Source organism: Pelophylax lessonae (genome assembly GCF_965119305.1).
Source record: "Pelophylax lessonae genome assembly, chromosome: 8".
Lineage (NCBI taxonomy): Eukaryota > Metazoa > Chordata > Amphibia > Anura > Ranidae > Pelophylax > Pelophylax lessonae.
Window position 1 is genome coordinate 86,412,286 of NC_138775.1, and position 18,347 is coordinate 86,430,632.

At 43.1% G+C, this 18,347-nt stretch overlaps 1 protein-coding gene across 1 annotated transcript in view; it reads right to left on the bottom strand.

Moving 5' to 3' along the window:
- STAB1 (stabilin 1) overlaps positions 1 to 18,347 on the bottom strand; it is a gene marked incomplete at its 3' end in the record, with an annotated part of 476,721 nt that overhangs the window by 308,769 nt on the left and 149,605 nt on the right. Inside the window, exons 27-29 of the mRNA XM_082266286.1 lie at positions 17,878 to 17,925; positions 7,266 to 7,396; positions 840 to 951 (exon numbers count right to left, since the gene is read on the bottom strand). Of these exons, the coding sequence (XP_082122412.1) occupies positions 840 to 951; positions 7,266 to 7,396; positions 17,878 to 17,925 (291 nt within the window). The remainder of the gene's footprint in view (positions 1 to 839; positions 952 to 7,265; positions 7,397 to 17,877; positions 17,926 to 18,347) is intronic.

Consider the following 18,347-nt stretch of genomic DNA (forward strand, 5'->3'; position numbering starts at 1 on the left):
ATTCCACAGTTAAAGAGGCTGTAAACCGAGAAAAACTTTTTTTTTTTTCTTTACATCCTGAAAGATAGACATAATGAGCTAGTATGCATCGCATACTAGCTCATTATCAAATACTTACCTTAGAACGAGCCCTCACCGCGCCGCTCTCTTACCTCTATGACGGGCGACATGTAAAGTCGCCCGTCTTCCGGGATCGCGGCATCCGGCCATCTGATTGGCCGGAGCCGCGGGAGCCGACGGTCACGGCACAGGGCTCTGAAGGAACGGCACGATCGGCCGTTCCTTCAGAGCGCATGCGCCAGTGACGTCACTGGCTGCATCAAATGTAAATATCTCCTAAACGGTACATGTTTAGGAGATATTTACAGTACCTATAGGTAAGCCTTAATATAGGCTTACCTATAGGTGAAAGTGTCAGAGGAGGGTTTACTTCCTCTTTAAGCTGAAGAAGTTGTCCTCCCTGTAATTAGTTGAATCTGGAGTATCACACCACATTTCCTTCCATATCCAAGTTCTCATTAAAACATTGAAAACAACCAAAACTTCCTAGCCTGATTATTCAAGAAACGAGTCCAAGTGTGTGCCTGGCTGTGGAAAATACTGTGTGCCTGGCTAAAGAGTTAAAGCGAAAGTATTCTAGCGGCACCTACGGGGGTAGCGCTACATATATTTATTAAGATTAAAAATGTGCAAAGTGCAGTAGCATACAGCTTTAATTCAGATTTCAGTTTGCTCAAGTCAGCTGAACCCTGATTGGTTTCTGTGGGATAATGTTCTTGAGACTTTGTTATGTGCCTTCTAGTATTAAACAAATGGTGTACACACGGCAAAGTAGTTACCCCCTCAATAATTCTTATCTCCCATTTGGTTCTGGGGTCCAAGGTGGCAAGCTCCCGGTTTGCATGTTGTTTTAGCTGATCCGATATGTAAGCTTCCTGGAGAAAGTGTGCTCTGTAATGGGCACATAAATTACAATAATTAGATGAAAAAAATGCATGTGTGAAAAATGGGATTTTTGTACTTACTGTAAAATCCATTTCTCTGAGTTGATCGATGGACACAGCACTCCATAAATCATAACTAGTGGGTTATATTGCCTCCTTCAGAATTAGGAATATGCTTAACAAAAAACACCTGACTATACCCATCTGGTATATAACCCCCATCTCTGCTCTAGGCAATCAGTTTAGTAGCAAGCAGTATTAGAAGTATCAGAACTCCATAGGAGGGGTGATTGCTGTGTCCATCGATGAACTCAGAGAAATGTATTTTACGGTAAGTACAAAAATCCCATTTTCTCTTTCGTTCATTAATGGACACAGCGCTCCATAAATCATAACTAGTGGAACGTCCAAAAGCAGTGCCAAAAGGAAAATGAGGGGTGGGGAAAATGACCCAAAGCTAAACATAAGAGCCCTTAACCAGGACACAGGAGCCTTAACTGGGTCACAGGAGCCCCATATGAAAAATAAAGGTTTAAAGAAAAAACACCCCTCAAGAGGGAACAGCCCTCTTAAACAGCAGCCTGCTAAACTTTGTGGCCAAAAGAAGCATCTGCAGATGCCAAAGTATCTACCTTATAGAATTTTGTGAAGGTATGCACAGACGGCCTTGCGATATTGAGGCCTGACGACGGAGAAACAATCAGCGCCCAAGTAGAATGCGCAGGGAAAGGTGAAATCTGACATTTAATGGAAAAGGCCTGAGTCACCGTCTGTCTGATCCATCTGGAGATAGTAGCTGAAGAAGCGGCTAGCCCTTTTCTTGGTCTGTCCGTAATCCCAAAAAGCGAGTCTGACCTCCAAAAAGACTCAGTAACTGCCAGATACACCTGAATCGCACGAACCACATCCAAGGTATTCAAATCAAATTTATTGGGATAAGCCAGCTTGGAACACAAGGAAGGCAGCACAATGTCCTCATTCAAATGGAAGTCAGAGACAACTTTGAGCAGGAATGATGGACAGGGACGAAGAACCACTTTATCCCTATGGGCCAGTAAATAAGGACTGCGACAGGATAATGCTACCAATTCTGATACCCTGCGGCTGAGGAAATAGCCACCAAGAATGTCACCTTCTGGGATAACGTAGGCAAGGGAATCTCCCAAATATTCTCAAATGGAGGTTTCTGGAGAACTGAAAGCACTAAATTTAAATCCCATGGCGGCAAAAGTTACCGTACAGGTGGAGCCACATGTCGAACCCCCTGAACAAAGGTACAAACTAAAGAGTGCATAGCTAGGGGTTGCTGAAAGAAGATTGCCAAGGCAGACACCTGGCCATTGATGGTACTCAGGGCCAACTTCTGATCAACACCCCGTTGAAGAAATGTTAAGATCCGAGCCACAGAAAAGGGTCGAGGATGAGCGCCAATCGACTGACACCAAGAAATGTACACTTTCCACATACAATGGTATATCTTGCTGGAAGACGACTTCCTCGCCTTCACCATAGTAGGGATTACTGATCCAGGCAGACCTCTATCCCTCAGTACCTGGCTTTCAATAACTAAGCAATTAAAACCAGTGAGTGTAAAGCAGGATGGTAGATCAGCCTTTGGGACAACTGGTCTTCTCTGAGAGGAAGCCCCCAAGGACATTTACGGCCACCAGGATGATTGGAAGATCCTCGTTTTTGATTCCTCACAGGAAGCCTGAGCCAAGGATGATAATGGCCTTACCGTGGTCCTTGGACATCTGCCGCGTCTATCAGAGGAACCCGCTCACCAAAGAAGTCCACGGGACCGGAAATCAGCAAAGATGTCCCCCCACCCTAATAATAGATGAGGGCAGACCTTCATGCTGAGGAAATCTTGTCTGCTAGCCCGGGTAAGCTAGCTCTAGGCTTACTAGACCAAGGTTGCTTGAAACCTCCCGGGGAAAGATTTAAAAGATCTATTTCCCTTATTCTCTGTCCCAGAAACACAAAAGTATTTTCTATGGGCCGAGAAGGAGGGCACCTGTCTGCGGCAAGGCTCCTTCCCTTTCCCTGACTGTGGCAGGAAGGTACTCTCCCCCCCCCCCCCCTCCCTGATACCCCAATGATGTCCTCCAGGTTAGCCCCAAACAAGCGATCGCCTTGAAAGGGCAGAGTAATGAAAGATTTCTTAGAGGCTTAGTCTGTGGACAAATTCTTAAGCCACAGCACGTGCCTAATCACCACTACTAAAACAGAAAGTTTGGACAGCACAGGAGCTGTATCCAAAAGTTGCATCACAAACAAAATGCAGGCCATGGACCAACTGGTCCGCTAAATCAACATAAGCAGCGGGGACCTGCTCACCCCCCCAGGCCCTGGCGCAATAGCTTGGCCCATTCGGTTAGGGTCTGAGACACCAGGGCTGGGGCAAAGACTGGCTGCAATGCTGAACCAGCCAAAGTAAACATGCTGCGTGCCACAGCCTCCGCTCTCTTGTGAGCCAGGTACTTAAAGGACGGGGATTCGTCTACTGGGATCATGGTTACTTTATTCAACCTGTAAATAGGAGGGTCCACCACTGGTGGACTAGTCCCCTTTTTAAAAAGTGACTCCTCAAAAGGGTAACGTACAGCAAAACATTTGGGGGCCACCAAGGGTTATTTTGGTTGTTCCCATTCCTTACAGGAAAACCTGTCAAAATAAGACAAATAAGGAAACACCTTTGGAGTACGATGCGACTTGTGCATACCAAACGACACAGCCACGTCTGTGGCTACATCAGCTGCATCCTCCATTTTCATCTTCTCACGCACTGCAGTGATAAGTGCGTTTATCACCTTTTTCTTTTGCTGCTGTGACCATGGAGGAATCATCCTCACTAATGGATGTATCAGGGGGGTGTGATATTAAGTCCCCCTGGACGGGCTGCATCCGCGGCGGCATCAGGCTCAGAATCAGATGAGACAGACTGATCAGGGGAAGGTGGGGGGATGCTTACTCCTGGGCCTTTGTCCACATGCCACTTCCACCCAGGACACTAAGAGCTGCAGGACTGCCATCAGTGCAACCTTGGGAAACTGGGGTTCCGAGGAACCTGCCACCTTCATGAGGGAGTCAGTGAGGGAGATGTGACCCTGAGGTTCTATAAGGAAAGAAATACCTTGCAGTACAAAAATGATCTTTTGGCACCACTAAAGGATCCCCTCAATGTTCAGGGTACCTATCAGCAGAGAGAGAGATACCAGGGACCCCCAAAGACTCACCCTACCGACCAGAGGAGCGCCAGGAATTCAAACCCAGCATCATCATGGACGCTATCCCTGTTCACATGTCCCGGGCACAGGAAGAGGAGACTAAGGAGATAGAGGAAGAGGAGGAGCTTCGGCATCCCCACGAGGCTTCAGTTGTCTCCAGCATCCCCCAGACTAAGGAAAAATGGCCCGTGACATCATCTAGCTACACAAACATGGCCGCCATTTGGAGACCAGCCAGACTAAGGGAAAATGGCCCTTGTAACATCATCCGGCTACACAAACATGGCCGCCAACCGGAGACCAGCCAGACTAAGGGAAAATGGCCACCATCAGCTACAAAACTAAAGCATGCTGCCGGGATCTTTCCTGCACCCTCTGCAATGCTGCCCCCTCTGCAAGGGGACACCCTCAAAGGTAGGACACACGTTTAGGGGAGACTCCGCTGTGCACTCTGCACCAATCTCTGCATTGGGACCCCCCTGCACTATACCCACACTGCAAACAGCAGGGCATGCACCTAGAGGTCTCCTACAATGGGACCCCTCCAGACTACCAGGGCGGGACACACACTATCCCAGGACCCTTACAGAGTGGGGATAGTGGGGGAGACCCCGGGGGGTCTCTACTGCATCCTCTGCCCTGGGACCCCCACCAGACTCCAGGTCCAGACAGGGTGGAAAGGGAGTGGGGGAAGCCCAGCTCAGTAAGGGATTTAGGGATGGGAGGTGGGAACCTGCAGGCAGATTAGACCGTCCCTGGAGGTTACCCACATCCCCCCGAAAGAAAACCACCAAAAGTGGAGAGGAAGGACTGTACTTACCCTTCCAAGGTGTCGGTAACACTCCAGACAGAACTCCTCTCCACTCAAGTAGGGGAGCTGTTGGCCAAGGGACCGCTGCGACTCAGACCCAAGCCCGGTCGTATGCGACCCTGAAAGACGTTTAACTCGTGGGCCAGCCTCTGTCCGTGAGGCTATGTCGCGGCTGACCTAGCGCGTAGCTGCAGTCTGCATTCACTTGCTGGGCTGGGGGGACCACTGGATCTAGATTATCCAGCCTGTCACCCAGTTTGGCAGTTGATTGTAGATCTCCCAAGAGAAAAAAAAACAAAGATGTAAGAAAGGAGAAAATTGCTAGGAATAGAGATCCCAGCCAGGAGCCCAGGTCCTTACTCCTGACTATCAGTAATAAAGCAAATCTCCTGCCCTCGAGTTGAGTATGACGGAGGAAAAAGGGATACTTCAGACACAAATAGGAAGAAGCCTGTGGTCTTGCTGCCCCCTCAGGATCAAGGGTATCCAGAAAAAACTGGGAAAAAAGACAAAAGAAAAAGGGGCGCACCGACCTAGTGCATCACCACTGGAAGCATTTATTAAAATATTAAAAAGTATACAGTATACTCACAAGACAGGTGTGATAATACACACATCAATATTGCACATAAAATCTCTCCAAGGTAGCCAAAGTCCCACGCAAAGCTGAATGGCATGCAGTGTGTCACATGGGGCTGCTATGGCTGGGCTGACGCGTTTCAGGGGCGAACCCCCTTCCTCAGAGCCAGAGCAATTTTTCTGGCTCTGAGGAAGGGGGTTCGCTCCTGAAACGCGTCAGCCCAGCCATAGCAGCCCCATGTGACACACTGCATGCCATTCAGCTTTGCGTGGGACTTTGGCTACCTTGGAGAGATTTTATGTGCAATATTGATGTGTGTATTATCACACCTGTCTTGTGAGTATACTGTATACTTTTTAATATTTTAATAAATGCTTCCAGTGGTGATGCACTAGGTCGGTGCGCCCCTTTTTCTTTTGTCCTTTTTCCCTACTCCTGACTAGACAGATTAAAAACTGATTACCTAGAGCAGAGAGGGGGGTTATATACTAGCTGAGGACGGCCCATGGGCGTAGCCAGGTGTTTTTTGTTCTACCTAGTCCTACTCCTGGAGGAGGCAATATAACCCACTATTTATGATTTATTGAGCACTGTGTCAGTCGATGAACGAAAGAGAAATAGGATATAGCATGCCTAGGTACAAAGTTTGTCAGGACATGCACTATATTTAAATATAATGAAAATGTTATATATTTATCTATCTCTAATGGTGGTCATAGACATTAGTAAAAACCAAGCATAATGTAAAGCTCTTTTGCATATAAGATTTAGGTTAAAAGTTACCTAAACCCAAAAACAAAATGTAATAATGCAGCTTACCAGTCCATAGATTTGGTGGCTGCATTCATTATCTTTTTCCTTCTTTTTTCACTTCTGGTAATCCTGTGAATAACATATGGTACTTCTTGTCCCTTCATGTCTACACTCAAGTCTTATACCTATGGTATGGTATCTATGGAAGTAGTCATGGTTGTCACACAGGCTGGACTTCAGACTTGTCTGCCTTTTGTTTATCTCCATTACACAGCCCATTGATGGGACTAGTAGTTTACAAAAGTGAGAAAACATTGTTTTTGCTATTGCGTCAGCTCACAGTATGTGACAAGGACAAAAGCAACAGCTGTTTAGGCTCTATTAACACCAATGCGTTTTTTTCATAATTTTCACAGAAACGCAGGCACATGTTCACATCAATACATTTTTGTGCTCCTGCATTTTTAAAAAGGGTCAGGGACTTTTTTTTAAATGCAAAAGGTGCTTTTTTTGCATTTTTGTTTCAATAGTTTTCAATAGAGAAGCTGCAGAAAAGCATGTTGTGCGTTTTTGCCGCAATTTGAGTTTTTTAATCTGATTAACAACAAATTAAAAAAAAAAAAAAAGCGTAAAAATGCAAATCGCAGTAAAATTGCGGTAAAAAAAAACCCCGCAAAAGCACTGCAGAAATGCTTAAAGCAACATGCACAGATGTGAATCGAGCCCTAGTGTACTTGCCAAAAATGTCCTTAGTCTGAAAAAAGCAAACTTATTTAATCACCATATGTAAGAACTGGTAAACTGCAGTATACTACTTTTTGATTTTGAGTTTGGGCAAACATATAAAAGTTATCTCCTGTGGATTTCCATCCATCCACCTATGGATGTATGGGAACTGGAATGGCCACCACCTTTCAGAGTACATATTAGGAAAGTAGAATTTTTACCGGATTAGAAAAGGCATCATATAAGAATCCATCCAAAACATTCTGTTCTCCTGACTTAGAGCCATTATTGCTGCATCAGATGGGATTAGTGCAGTTACATTACTTCCGCTGTGAATCCTGAACTTGGAATCCTGTTGTAAGGAGAAAAATAAATCACTCAAAAAATACTTACAAAAAAAATATTATATATATATATATAAAATTGTATAAAATATTCCTGAATAAATACATACAGTATACACACTATATTACCAAAATATTAGGACGCCTGCCTTTACACGCACATGAACTTTTATGGCATTCCAGTCTCAGTCTGTAGGGTTCAATATTGAGTTGGCCCACCCTTTGCAGCTATAACAGCTTTAACTCTTCAGGGAAGGCTGTCCACAAGGTTTAGGAGTGTGTCTATGGGAATGATTGACCATTCTTCCGGAAGCCGATTTGTGAGGTTAGGCACTGATGTGGACGAGAAGGCCTGGTTCGCAGTCACCCCTTTAATGCAATCCAAATGTGTTCTATCGGGTTGACACTGCACAGTTTAAATGTAAGAACAAGGAAAATAGCCTTGTTTCCTATTGTTTCAGTCCACACCAATGCCCTCTATTGGTTTGCGCTAATAAAAATAGGACATGGTGGATAATAGCATACATTACAAAAAAGAGAAAGGAGTAACAAAATGCACTGGAACGCCTGCACAAAATGCATTACAGTGCAACCATTAAAACACATACCAGCATGCATGGTAACGAGCATGATTAACACTTATTTAATATTTTGCAGGCACACCAGGACATTCCAGCAGATGCCATCATTTATTAGCTCAATAGGAGCAAGAAGCATTCAAGTTTTGTACCTTGTTCTACAGAGACGTTTGATAGAAGCCACCAAGCCTGTTACCCTGCTCTGCTCTGTAGAGACTTTTGATAGAAACCACCAAGCATATTGTACTCTGTTCTACAGAGAAACCACCAAGCTCTGCAATCCAAACTTCTAAACCAACACATCTGGGACAATTTCTGCATCCAGCAAGCAACAACCCATTCTATTAGTGTAACACCACTGATTGTCGATCCAGGGAGTAGCCGATCGCCTTTGGGGGGGTCAGGAAGGAATTTTTTCCTTCTTGAAGGAAAAATAGACCATGCCGTATCAGGCTTTTTTACCTTCCTCATCAACTATGGAATGATCTAAAAACTCATAATTATGAATTTTGCAACCCTAAGCAGTAAAATTGAATGCTAGTAAATGCTGTGTTGTAAGAAAAAGGGGCAAATGAAAACTTTCAAGCACTTAACACACTTAAAGGGTTAGTTCACCTTTTTAGAAAAAATGAAAAGGTGAGCCAACGGCCGTACTGCTGTTTCAGCTGCATGTGCACAAATCAGCTAGTGATTTCTTCTGATCTTCCTCTTTATTTGTGTTTATTATACAATGCCGGAAACACACTTTAAAAAAAACTTCTTAGCGCATGGTTAAATGTAACATTTATAAAAGACTGTCCCAGCCAAACCCTGCTAATTCCATGCCTGCTGCCCAGTTAGACAATGCTGATTCCCTGCTTGTTGCCTAGCTGAAATCTGCTGATTCCTTGCCTGCTACCCAGCTGGACTCCCTTTTGGAGTATATTGCTCCTGATGTGTCAAAGCCTGGTGTGGTCAAGACATTTCCTCTGTAACCGGTAGCTGTATTTGCCATAACAACACCGACAATAGCGCTATTCTGGGTAGTGGTCGAGTACCATATGTACCTTGCTATGACCAAGATCCAATTGCAGATTGTAGTGCTCTTCTGGTGAGTGGTCCAGTACCATATGTACTTTGTCACAACCCAGATAAAATTGCTGTGCATTTGCCATAACAGCCCAGGAAGTAGCAATCTTCTGGGGGGTGGTCGAGAACCATATGTACATTGCCATGTTCCAGGTGCTCTTGCTGCAACTTCAAGTGGACTGGGGAACCTTTGCTTGGTAACCAGTGCATTGGAAAGACCTATGTGGCAGTTGAAATGCAGAACAAATCCTGGGGACCAGGCAAACTACTTGGTTATAACAAAACACCCTGATGTCAGGCTTCTGATACTGTCAAATGGCCCCAGTGCTAAGTCTTAAGATAACCCACGGTATCCCAGCTTGGGGTACCTACTGCTTTGAGTGATGTATTGAGTTTCGTATCTCTCAGAGAATCTGGATGACAGGACACTCAACCAATTGCCTGACAATGGCAGTGGGGCATCTAGCCAGTTGCCAGACGCCACCAGTGGGGCATCTAGCTTCTTATAGACAGGACATCTTGCCAGTCTCCAGACTTCAGAAGAAGGGAATCTGGTACATCTGCTAAGCATTGGAGATTATGTCTTTGAACTGGAATGTGGATCCCTCAATTGGACTTGTATAATGAAGTCTGGTTGGAGCATCTAGAGGCCACTCCTTAGAGATGGAAACTGTCAGGAACTAGACAGTCACTCCTCTACTTTTCTATATTGTCTTAGTATTCTGCCTTGTGCCCCATGTCCCTTCCTCCATTTGACTCCCCATTCTGGTTTATTCCTTGCTCCTTAGCCTGATCTTGCTCTGCCCTCTTTACCATGCCATCTGTACATAGTTTAGTTAGTTAGGTTTGCCTTATTGTTCTCACTTCCACCTATTAGTTCACATTTTGTATAGTAGTGTATAGAGAGCCAATTTAGATGTTTTGGTTTTCATGTGGTCACACCTCTTTGTATATAACCCTTATGGGTGTATATACTGTATGTAAAAGCTATTTGGAATAGGCAGAGACATATCTTATTTCTATTACAAGTAAATTAGAGTAGAGTAGAAAGTAAAGTAGTGTAAGGACTGGCCAGAGAGGGATTACTTTGACGCTGTTGGCCAGCTTAAACATAAATTGCAATGCAAAGTTTCCAAGAAATGTGTAAGAGGGTATAGCAGTGTGCAGAGAGTTGATGCACATGATGGGTTATGCATACAGTATATGTAAAGGAATTTGGATTTCAGCACAGACCTATTTATATTTCTGTTCTACAGAGAAGTTTGTTTGATGTATCCTGTTCTATGTATATTATTATCTACTGTATGTATATTATTCTAATAAAAAATACATTTGACCATTTATTAGACTAAGGTTGTGAGGAAAACCAGCTCTTCTTCAATCACAGAGCAAATCTGTGAACTACCATGCTGCTTTTCACATGTAGCTGCTCCGAGCGTTATCTATGCATATCTAAGCCTGGAAACAGCTGACTGCTTCCAGGCTCTGACATCCACAGGTAAACATGCGGTGTGTGGCTATATGCAAATAGCGGCAGCCACTGTCAGCCTGTCATTCGTTTAAAGAAGCTGACTGGCCGACGATATTCGCATTACCTGGTCATTGTACAGGTTCTCTTTAACCCATCACATTAGAGGTATTATATATAACAGAACTGCAGTACACTTGTAGGCATGGCCTAGGGTACCCAATCAGGGATAGACCACACACAGTTCTTGATGTCCTAATTTATTTTGTATATTGCATAGAGATTAAAAGTAATGAAAAAGACAGTTATTTATAGGCACTGATAAAGGGAAATATAGCAGTTGTTATTTATACACTGTCACCAGGCTTGGACCTGTATTCTTGGAGGACAGCTTCAACTGGAGGGATGGTGGCTTGTTGCATACCAGAATGGCACTATTGGCACTATAATACTGCTGGGAAGGACCCCATGTTTACTCCAGAAAGGTGTTGTCCCTGAGCTTTCTTTACTTACCAGGAACCTTTCCCTTCACTATGCACTTTCCGTCACTAGCAGAGTCTCTGTCCCTGAACCACCACTTGCTCCAGGCATATCCGAATGTCTTGGATATCTTGTTATATAAGGTCCCACACTGAGATGGCTGCCGGAGCTCTCAAGAGGTTGCAGCATCTAATCCAACAGCTGGCTACTCTGAGAAACTCATGAAGTCCCTAAAGCGACAATTCCCATAACAGACTCCATTTCATCTGTAATAATGGCACAGGGCCACCTATAGAACAGAGGGGGACCTGCACCTGTCTACACTCTAATCACAGCTCCAGTGTAACCAGCCTCCGCATGCACAACCTCTTAAAGGGACACCTAGAGAACAACAACAGAAAGTTCTGGGCCCCAACTATGTGGATATGCAGACTACTGACTGCTGACTGTTGCTGTGGCAACCAACTATAGGTCGTCTCCACCCTCTTAGGTTATCCCATGTAGGTTAAAAAAACAAAAGAGGTGGACTATTATAAGTTATCTCAGTTAATTACTACGATATTACGGTTTGCTGATGTTTGATCTGTTACCTGCGATGTTGTAACTTTTGACAAGTTAACCATCAGATCTCCTATTTCTAGCACAATAATGCATAAAATAAATAGAAAAACAAATTTTTTGTTATTGCTGTGCTCCCGCCCCCTTGCTTTTGCGGAGTTGTGAACGCATGCGTAGGTCTCATCCACAGGTAAACAGTGTTCAAACCACACATGCAAGGCATTGTCATGAACGTCAGAGCAAAAGCAATAATTCTAGCACTAGTTCCCCTCTGTAATTTGCAATTTAAAATCATGACATGTTGGGTATCTATTTACTGGGTGTAACATCATCTTATATATAGTGTTTTTTTTTTTTTAAATGTATTAAAGTATGTTTCAGAAAAATTGTTGCGCAAATACCGTGTGACGTAAAAAATTGCAATGACAGCTATTTTATTCTCTATGGCCTCTGCTAAAAAATATATATATATATATGTATATATATATATATATATACACACAGTAGCTCACAAAAGTGAGTACACCCCTCACATTTTTGTAAATATTTTATTACTGTATATCCTTTCATGTGACAACACTGAAGAAATTATACTTTGCTACAATGTAAAGTAGTGAGTGTACAGCTTGTATAACTGTAAATTTGCTGTCCCCAACCCACAGCCATTAATGTCTAAACCGCTGGCAACAAAAGTGAGTACACCCCTAAGTGAAAATGTCCAAATTGGGCCCAAATAGCCCTTTTCCCTCCCCGGTGTCATGTGACTTGTTAGTGTTACAAGGTCTCAGGTGTGAATGGCGAGCAGGTGTGTTAAATTTGGTGTTGTCGCTATCTCTCTCTCATACTGGCCAACATGGCACCTCATGGCAAAGAACTCTCTGAGGATCTGAAAAAAAGAATTGTTGCTCTACATAAAGATGGCATAGGCTATAAGAAGATTGCCAAGACTTTAAAACTGAGCTGCAGCAGGGTGGCCAAAACAGTGGTTTAACAGGACAGGTTCCACTCAGAACAGGCCTCGCCACGGTCGACCAAAGAAGTTGAGTGCACCTGCTCAGCCTTATATCCAGAGGTTGTCTTTGGGAAATAGACGTATGAGTGCTGCCAGCATTGCTGCAGAGGTTGAAGGGGTGGGGGGTCAGCCTGTCAGTGCTCAGACTATACGCCGCACTCTGCATCAAATTGGTTTGCATGGCTGTTGTCCCAGAAGGAAGCCTCTTCTAAAGCTGATGCACAAGAAAGCTTGCAAACAGTTTGCTGAAGACAAGTAGACTAAGGACATGGATTACTGGAACCATGTCCTGAGGTCTGATGAGACCAAGATAAACTTATTTAGTTTAGATGGTGTCAAGCAAGTGTGGCGGCAACCAGGTGAGGAGTACAAAGACAAGTGTCTATTGCCTACAGTCAAGCATGGTGGTGGGAGCGTCATGGTCTGGGACTGCATGAGCTGCTGGCACTGGGGAGCTACAGTTCATTGAGGGAACTATGAATGCCAACATGTACTGTGACATACTGAAGCAGAGCCTGATCCCCTCCCTTGGGAGGCTGGGCCGCAGGGCAGTATTCCAACATGATAACGACCCCAAACACACCTCCAAGACAACCACTGCCTTGCTAAAGAAGCTGAGGGTAAAGGTGATGGACTGGCCAAGCATGTCTCCAGACCTAAACCCTATTGAGCATCTGTGGGGCATCCTCAAATGGAAGGTGGAGGAGCGCAAGGTATCTAACATCCACCAGCTCTGTGATGTCGTCGGTTAAGGCAGTGCTGGAAAATAATGGTGGCCACACAAAATATTGACACTTTGGGCCCAATTTAAACATTTCCACTTAGGGGTGTACACTGTTATACAAGCTGTACACTCACTACTTTACACTGATGTAAAGTATATTGATGATACATAAAGGTGAGGGGTGTACTCACTTTTGTGAGATACTGTGTATATATATATATATATATATATATATATATATATATATATATATATATATATGGGGGGGGTTGGGGTTGAATTTTACATATATGAGAGAAGTGTCAGAATTGGCCCAGTAAGCAAGTAGGTAAAGCAAGACAGCGCTGTTAAAAACATTATGCCCTAGAAGGTGTCATCTATGACAAAATGCATAGGATGGAGCCTGCTGTGGCATCAACCTGTTCCACTGGAAGGGAGGTATATTCAGATATTCTGTTGTTTTAAACTATTGTGAGCGTAATTCTATCTATACTTTATTTAAGTTTTACGGTTTTCGCACTATGTAGAGCATACTATTCTCTCTTTTGGGGACTTATTTGCATGTACTGTTTGAGCTTCTCACCTGGCGGGAACATTGGAGATATTCCTTGGCATTCAAGAGATTATTTCAAGAGGGAGAGATCCCCAGGGAATGTGTATGAGGACCTGTATGGATTTCTAATCACTGTGATATGACTCTTTATAATATTAGAGTCATGTCCGTCTGGTAAACAGTTATTAGTCGCTCTACTCGTGGTAGATCACAATTGAAGAGGTCTTTTAGGGATTTGTTTTTCCTTTTCTGCAACAATTTTAACATAGACTTTTTACGTTAAACATTTCATTTTTTTAATTCTTTAAATAATTTACTAATTTTTTGGTTTGGTGTATTTAGTGTATATTCAATTGCAATATATACCTAAACAGATCTGTGTCATATTCTGGTTTATGTGTGTTGCTGTGTTTGATGGTGATTATACGCACAGATGTCTGCATCGATGTCCTCAGCATAGCCAGGTGTGTCCGAGAGTACAAAGCTGTTCACAGAGTTGTGTGTACAAGAACAGAGGACACATCAAGCAGCTCCTTTGGAGGTAAGCCCTGCACAAGAAACAAGCTCTGTGTATACTACGCCTTTAGAGTGTATCTAAACCCCAAAACAAAAATGTAATCTATTGAAGTTTACCAGTCATTAGATGTGGTGACTGCATTTCTTTTCTACCTACATTTTCACCTGGTGATCCTGCAGAAAATCTACTTCATGTTTATTCATGTCTACACTCTTTTCTCTACTGTACCTGGAAGGAGCCAAGGATGTTACCATGAATGGACTTCAGATTTCTTCAAAATACCTGGTGGATTCATGGGACTTGTAGTTTACACAAGAAAGATACATTTCTCTATGCTTTCTTTTTAGCTCACCGGAAGTGATAAGGACACAGCATTTCTTGCAAGATCAGCATGCATTTTCTATATTTCATGAAAATGTTCTTAACCTAATTAAAAAAAAAAATATTGCAGCCACCACCTCCAAGCACTGGAATGCTGTAAAAATATTACATTTTTGTTTTTGTGGTTTAGATATAATTTAATCCCTTTGAGTGCAATACACCCTTAAGTGCCGATTCACACTATTGCGATGACAGACATTGCATGTGATTCGGAGCGCACTGCTCCTAAAATCACATGCGATGTCTGTGTGGTGCGAATTCAGCCATACAGATTGTATGGCTGAATTCGCATCTGAATCGTTTTGGACCCTTTTTTTGGTCCGCAGCAGAATCGGATTGCATGGTGGCTCACACCAGTGCGATCCGATTCATGTGCAAATTGTCAGTTTGCACTGTGATATGCGAGCTGATCTGGGGGTGTCATTACCTTTGAATTGACACCCCCAGAGATTTGCATATGGCAGTGTGAACTGCCTGTGCTGCGAATGCGATGCGGGAACACACAGTAGATTTGCAGCGTTCCCGCATCGCAATAGTGTGAACCGGCACTATAAGTCAAAATTCAAAATGCCATATTGCCATGAGATTGTTAATAAACCTTAAGTGTGCAACTGTGTGTTCCTAGTTCATAGACCCGCTATCAAGCACTGGATTACTTATAGTTCCGCTGTCAATCGCAAATAAAAAGTTAACTGACGTACAGTGTTGCCAACCGTCAGTATTTTTACTGGCAGCTAGTAAAAAAAATGGGCACTTTTCTCCTGGCAGTAAGGCCTCTTTCATACTTGTGCGACTTGTCTTGTGATTTGGGACCTCAAAGTCCCAAGACAAGTCGTACTTTATGATTTCCAATGATTACAATTCATATCTGAACGACTTAAAAGTAGTCTCTGCACTACTTTGGCCCAATTTTATTGCGTTTTGAGGTCCATAGACATAGGTATTGCTTCAAGTCAAGTCAAAATCGCGGCAAAATCATGGTAAAATTGCGCAACTTTTAGGTCGCACAAGTGTGAAAGGGGCCTAAATGGCAAAGCCAGGAAAAGGCTGCCATGTCCTGTCCGTGAGCTACCTACTTACTATATTGAAAATAAAATAAGAAATGTGTTTTTTTGCCTTAATATCTACCTAATTGCATATTAACTTGATGGAAGCCTAAATACTGAAACTTGCACTTAAAACTGTAATTTTGTAACTTTTGGAAATGCCAGTAAATTTTGAGTGTCATGTCAATAAATTTCAATCTGGTAGGTTGGCAACACTGCTGAGGTATACAAATGCTGATGAGTCAGTGATGCTCCAGATGAGCCGAGATAAGGAGAAAAAGAGGGGTAAAAAGCCACTAGAGAGATCCTTCTAAGGGTAGTGAGCATGGAGTACAACTGGGAGAGTCAATGGTAGGGAAGGATCTGGGTGTTCTGGTAGACCATGCAATGCCAAGCTGTGGTTTTAAAAGTGAGGAAAATCCTTTCTTGTATTAAAAGAGGTATAGACTGCAGAGAGAGAGATATAATTGTACCCCTGTACAAATCATCTGTAAGACCTCATCTGGAATATGCAGTTTGCACTTAAAACTGTAATTTTGTAACTTTTGGAAATGCCAGTAAATTTTGGGTGTCATGTCAATAAATTTCAATCTGGTAGGTTGGCAACACTGCTGAGGTATACAAATGCTGATGAGTCAGTGATGCTCCAGATGAGCAGAGATGACTGCAGAGAGAGAGATATAATTGTACCCCTGTACAAATCATCTGTAAGACCTCATCTGGTTCTGGTAGACCATGCAATGCCAAGCTGTGGTTTTAAAAGTGAGGAAAATCCTTTCTTGTATTAAAAGAGGTATAGACTACAGAGAGAGAGATATAATTGTACCCCTGTACAAATGCTCCAGATGAGCAGAGATAAGGATAAAAAGAGGGGTAAAAAGCCACTAGAGAGATCCTTCTAAGGGTATTGAGCATGGAGTACAACTGGGAGAGTCAATGGTAGGGAAGGATCTGGGTGTTCTGGTAGACCATGCAATGCCAAGCTGTGGTTTTAAAAGTGAGGAAAATCCTTTCTTGTATTAAAAGAGGTATAGACTGCAGAGAGAGAGATATAATTGTACCCCTGTACAAATCATCTGTAAGACCTCATCTGGAATATGCAGTTTGGTTTTGGGCACTAGTTAACAAAATGAATATCGGGGAACTGAAGAAAGTGCAGAGAAGAGCAACCAAACTGATAAAAGGCATATAGGAGATCGGTCACTCCTTGTCTCCACCTCAAAGCACTATCCCTCGGTTCCACCACCTACCCACCTACCAGTATGGCCCTTTTAGAGAATACAGAGCAAAATGTCATTTTGTGCTGTAATTTGTATAAAATGTGTTATTTATAACAAGAAAAGCAACATAATAAATCCGCTGCAGCCAGCAACAGTAGACCCCTCAGCAACAATATATTTGCCAGCAGCAATAGATCCCTCCCGTAACAGTAGATGCCTCCCAGCAACAACTGACCACCCCCCAAATCAACAATAGATCCCCCAGCAGCCAGCAACAATATACGCTCCTGCACACCCCTTCACCCCTTTCCATGACATACATTCATTGCTGGAGGTGCTAGAATTGCCTTCCCGCTGAAAAAAACCCTGTGTATGCCTTTGCTGGCAGACATTGAGATGGGACAAGCAGGAAGCAGCAATTTGCAGGCTTGAATCTGAAACTTCTTAATGCTTATGTTTTTTTCCCCACATGGCTTATTGTATCTAACAGACAACAAGGGCATTGAAGTGGGTGTGTTTGAGAATAGCAATCCTTATTCAAAAGAAGGGGTTATTAGATCGAGGCAAAAGTCAGATGATGTAGACTTCTTGCAATAAATGAAGCCTAGAAAAAGGAAACTGAAGTCCTGTGCTAGAAGGCTATACCCCCTGTATACATCTAAGGCTTTATTTTCATGTGTAAGCAGAGATGATATTGATAAAGGGATGAGAGATGTTGAGGGGCTTAATACATTTTGTAAGGAGGTCCAGAAGTAGCCAACATCTGTCAGAAATTGATGCTTGGCAAAATGAAATAAAAATACTGCGAACATTTTTCCAAGAACAACTCCCAGACCCATAGAAACTGCCATCATAATGTAACAAAAATAGAAATATAAAAATACCGTCAACCATTGCCTGAAAACTGACACTTCTGGGATTCTGTGCAGCTCCTAAAAGCAGAAAAAAATAAGACTATATAAATTTATTAAGCAAAATGCTATTAATAATTATTAGGTAAACAAAAATAATTTTAAGAACATTCTGATATGGGAGGACAGCAGTTTGATCCAGCTGTGTTCAGCCAGGCTGAATGTAGTCTCTTGCGTGTGGGTTTCTCTGGTTCATACTAGAGCTGGTCGTCTGTTCTCAAAACCTTTTCTGATTACTATTATTTCCTCCCGGTGAGACAACAGTTGCCTCTTCCTCTCCCCATCTCTCTTCTCTTCATTTCCCATCCCTCTTTTCCCAGTATCTGCCACTGGTTTCTTCATTTAAATGACCTTGTGAGTACTTTAAAGCTAGGCAGCGGCATTCCGCAAACAACCTTACACCAATGGCTCTTGAATGGAGTGGAATTGTTAAAACGGTAAGT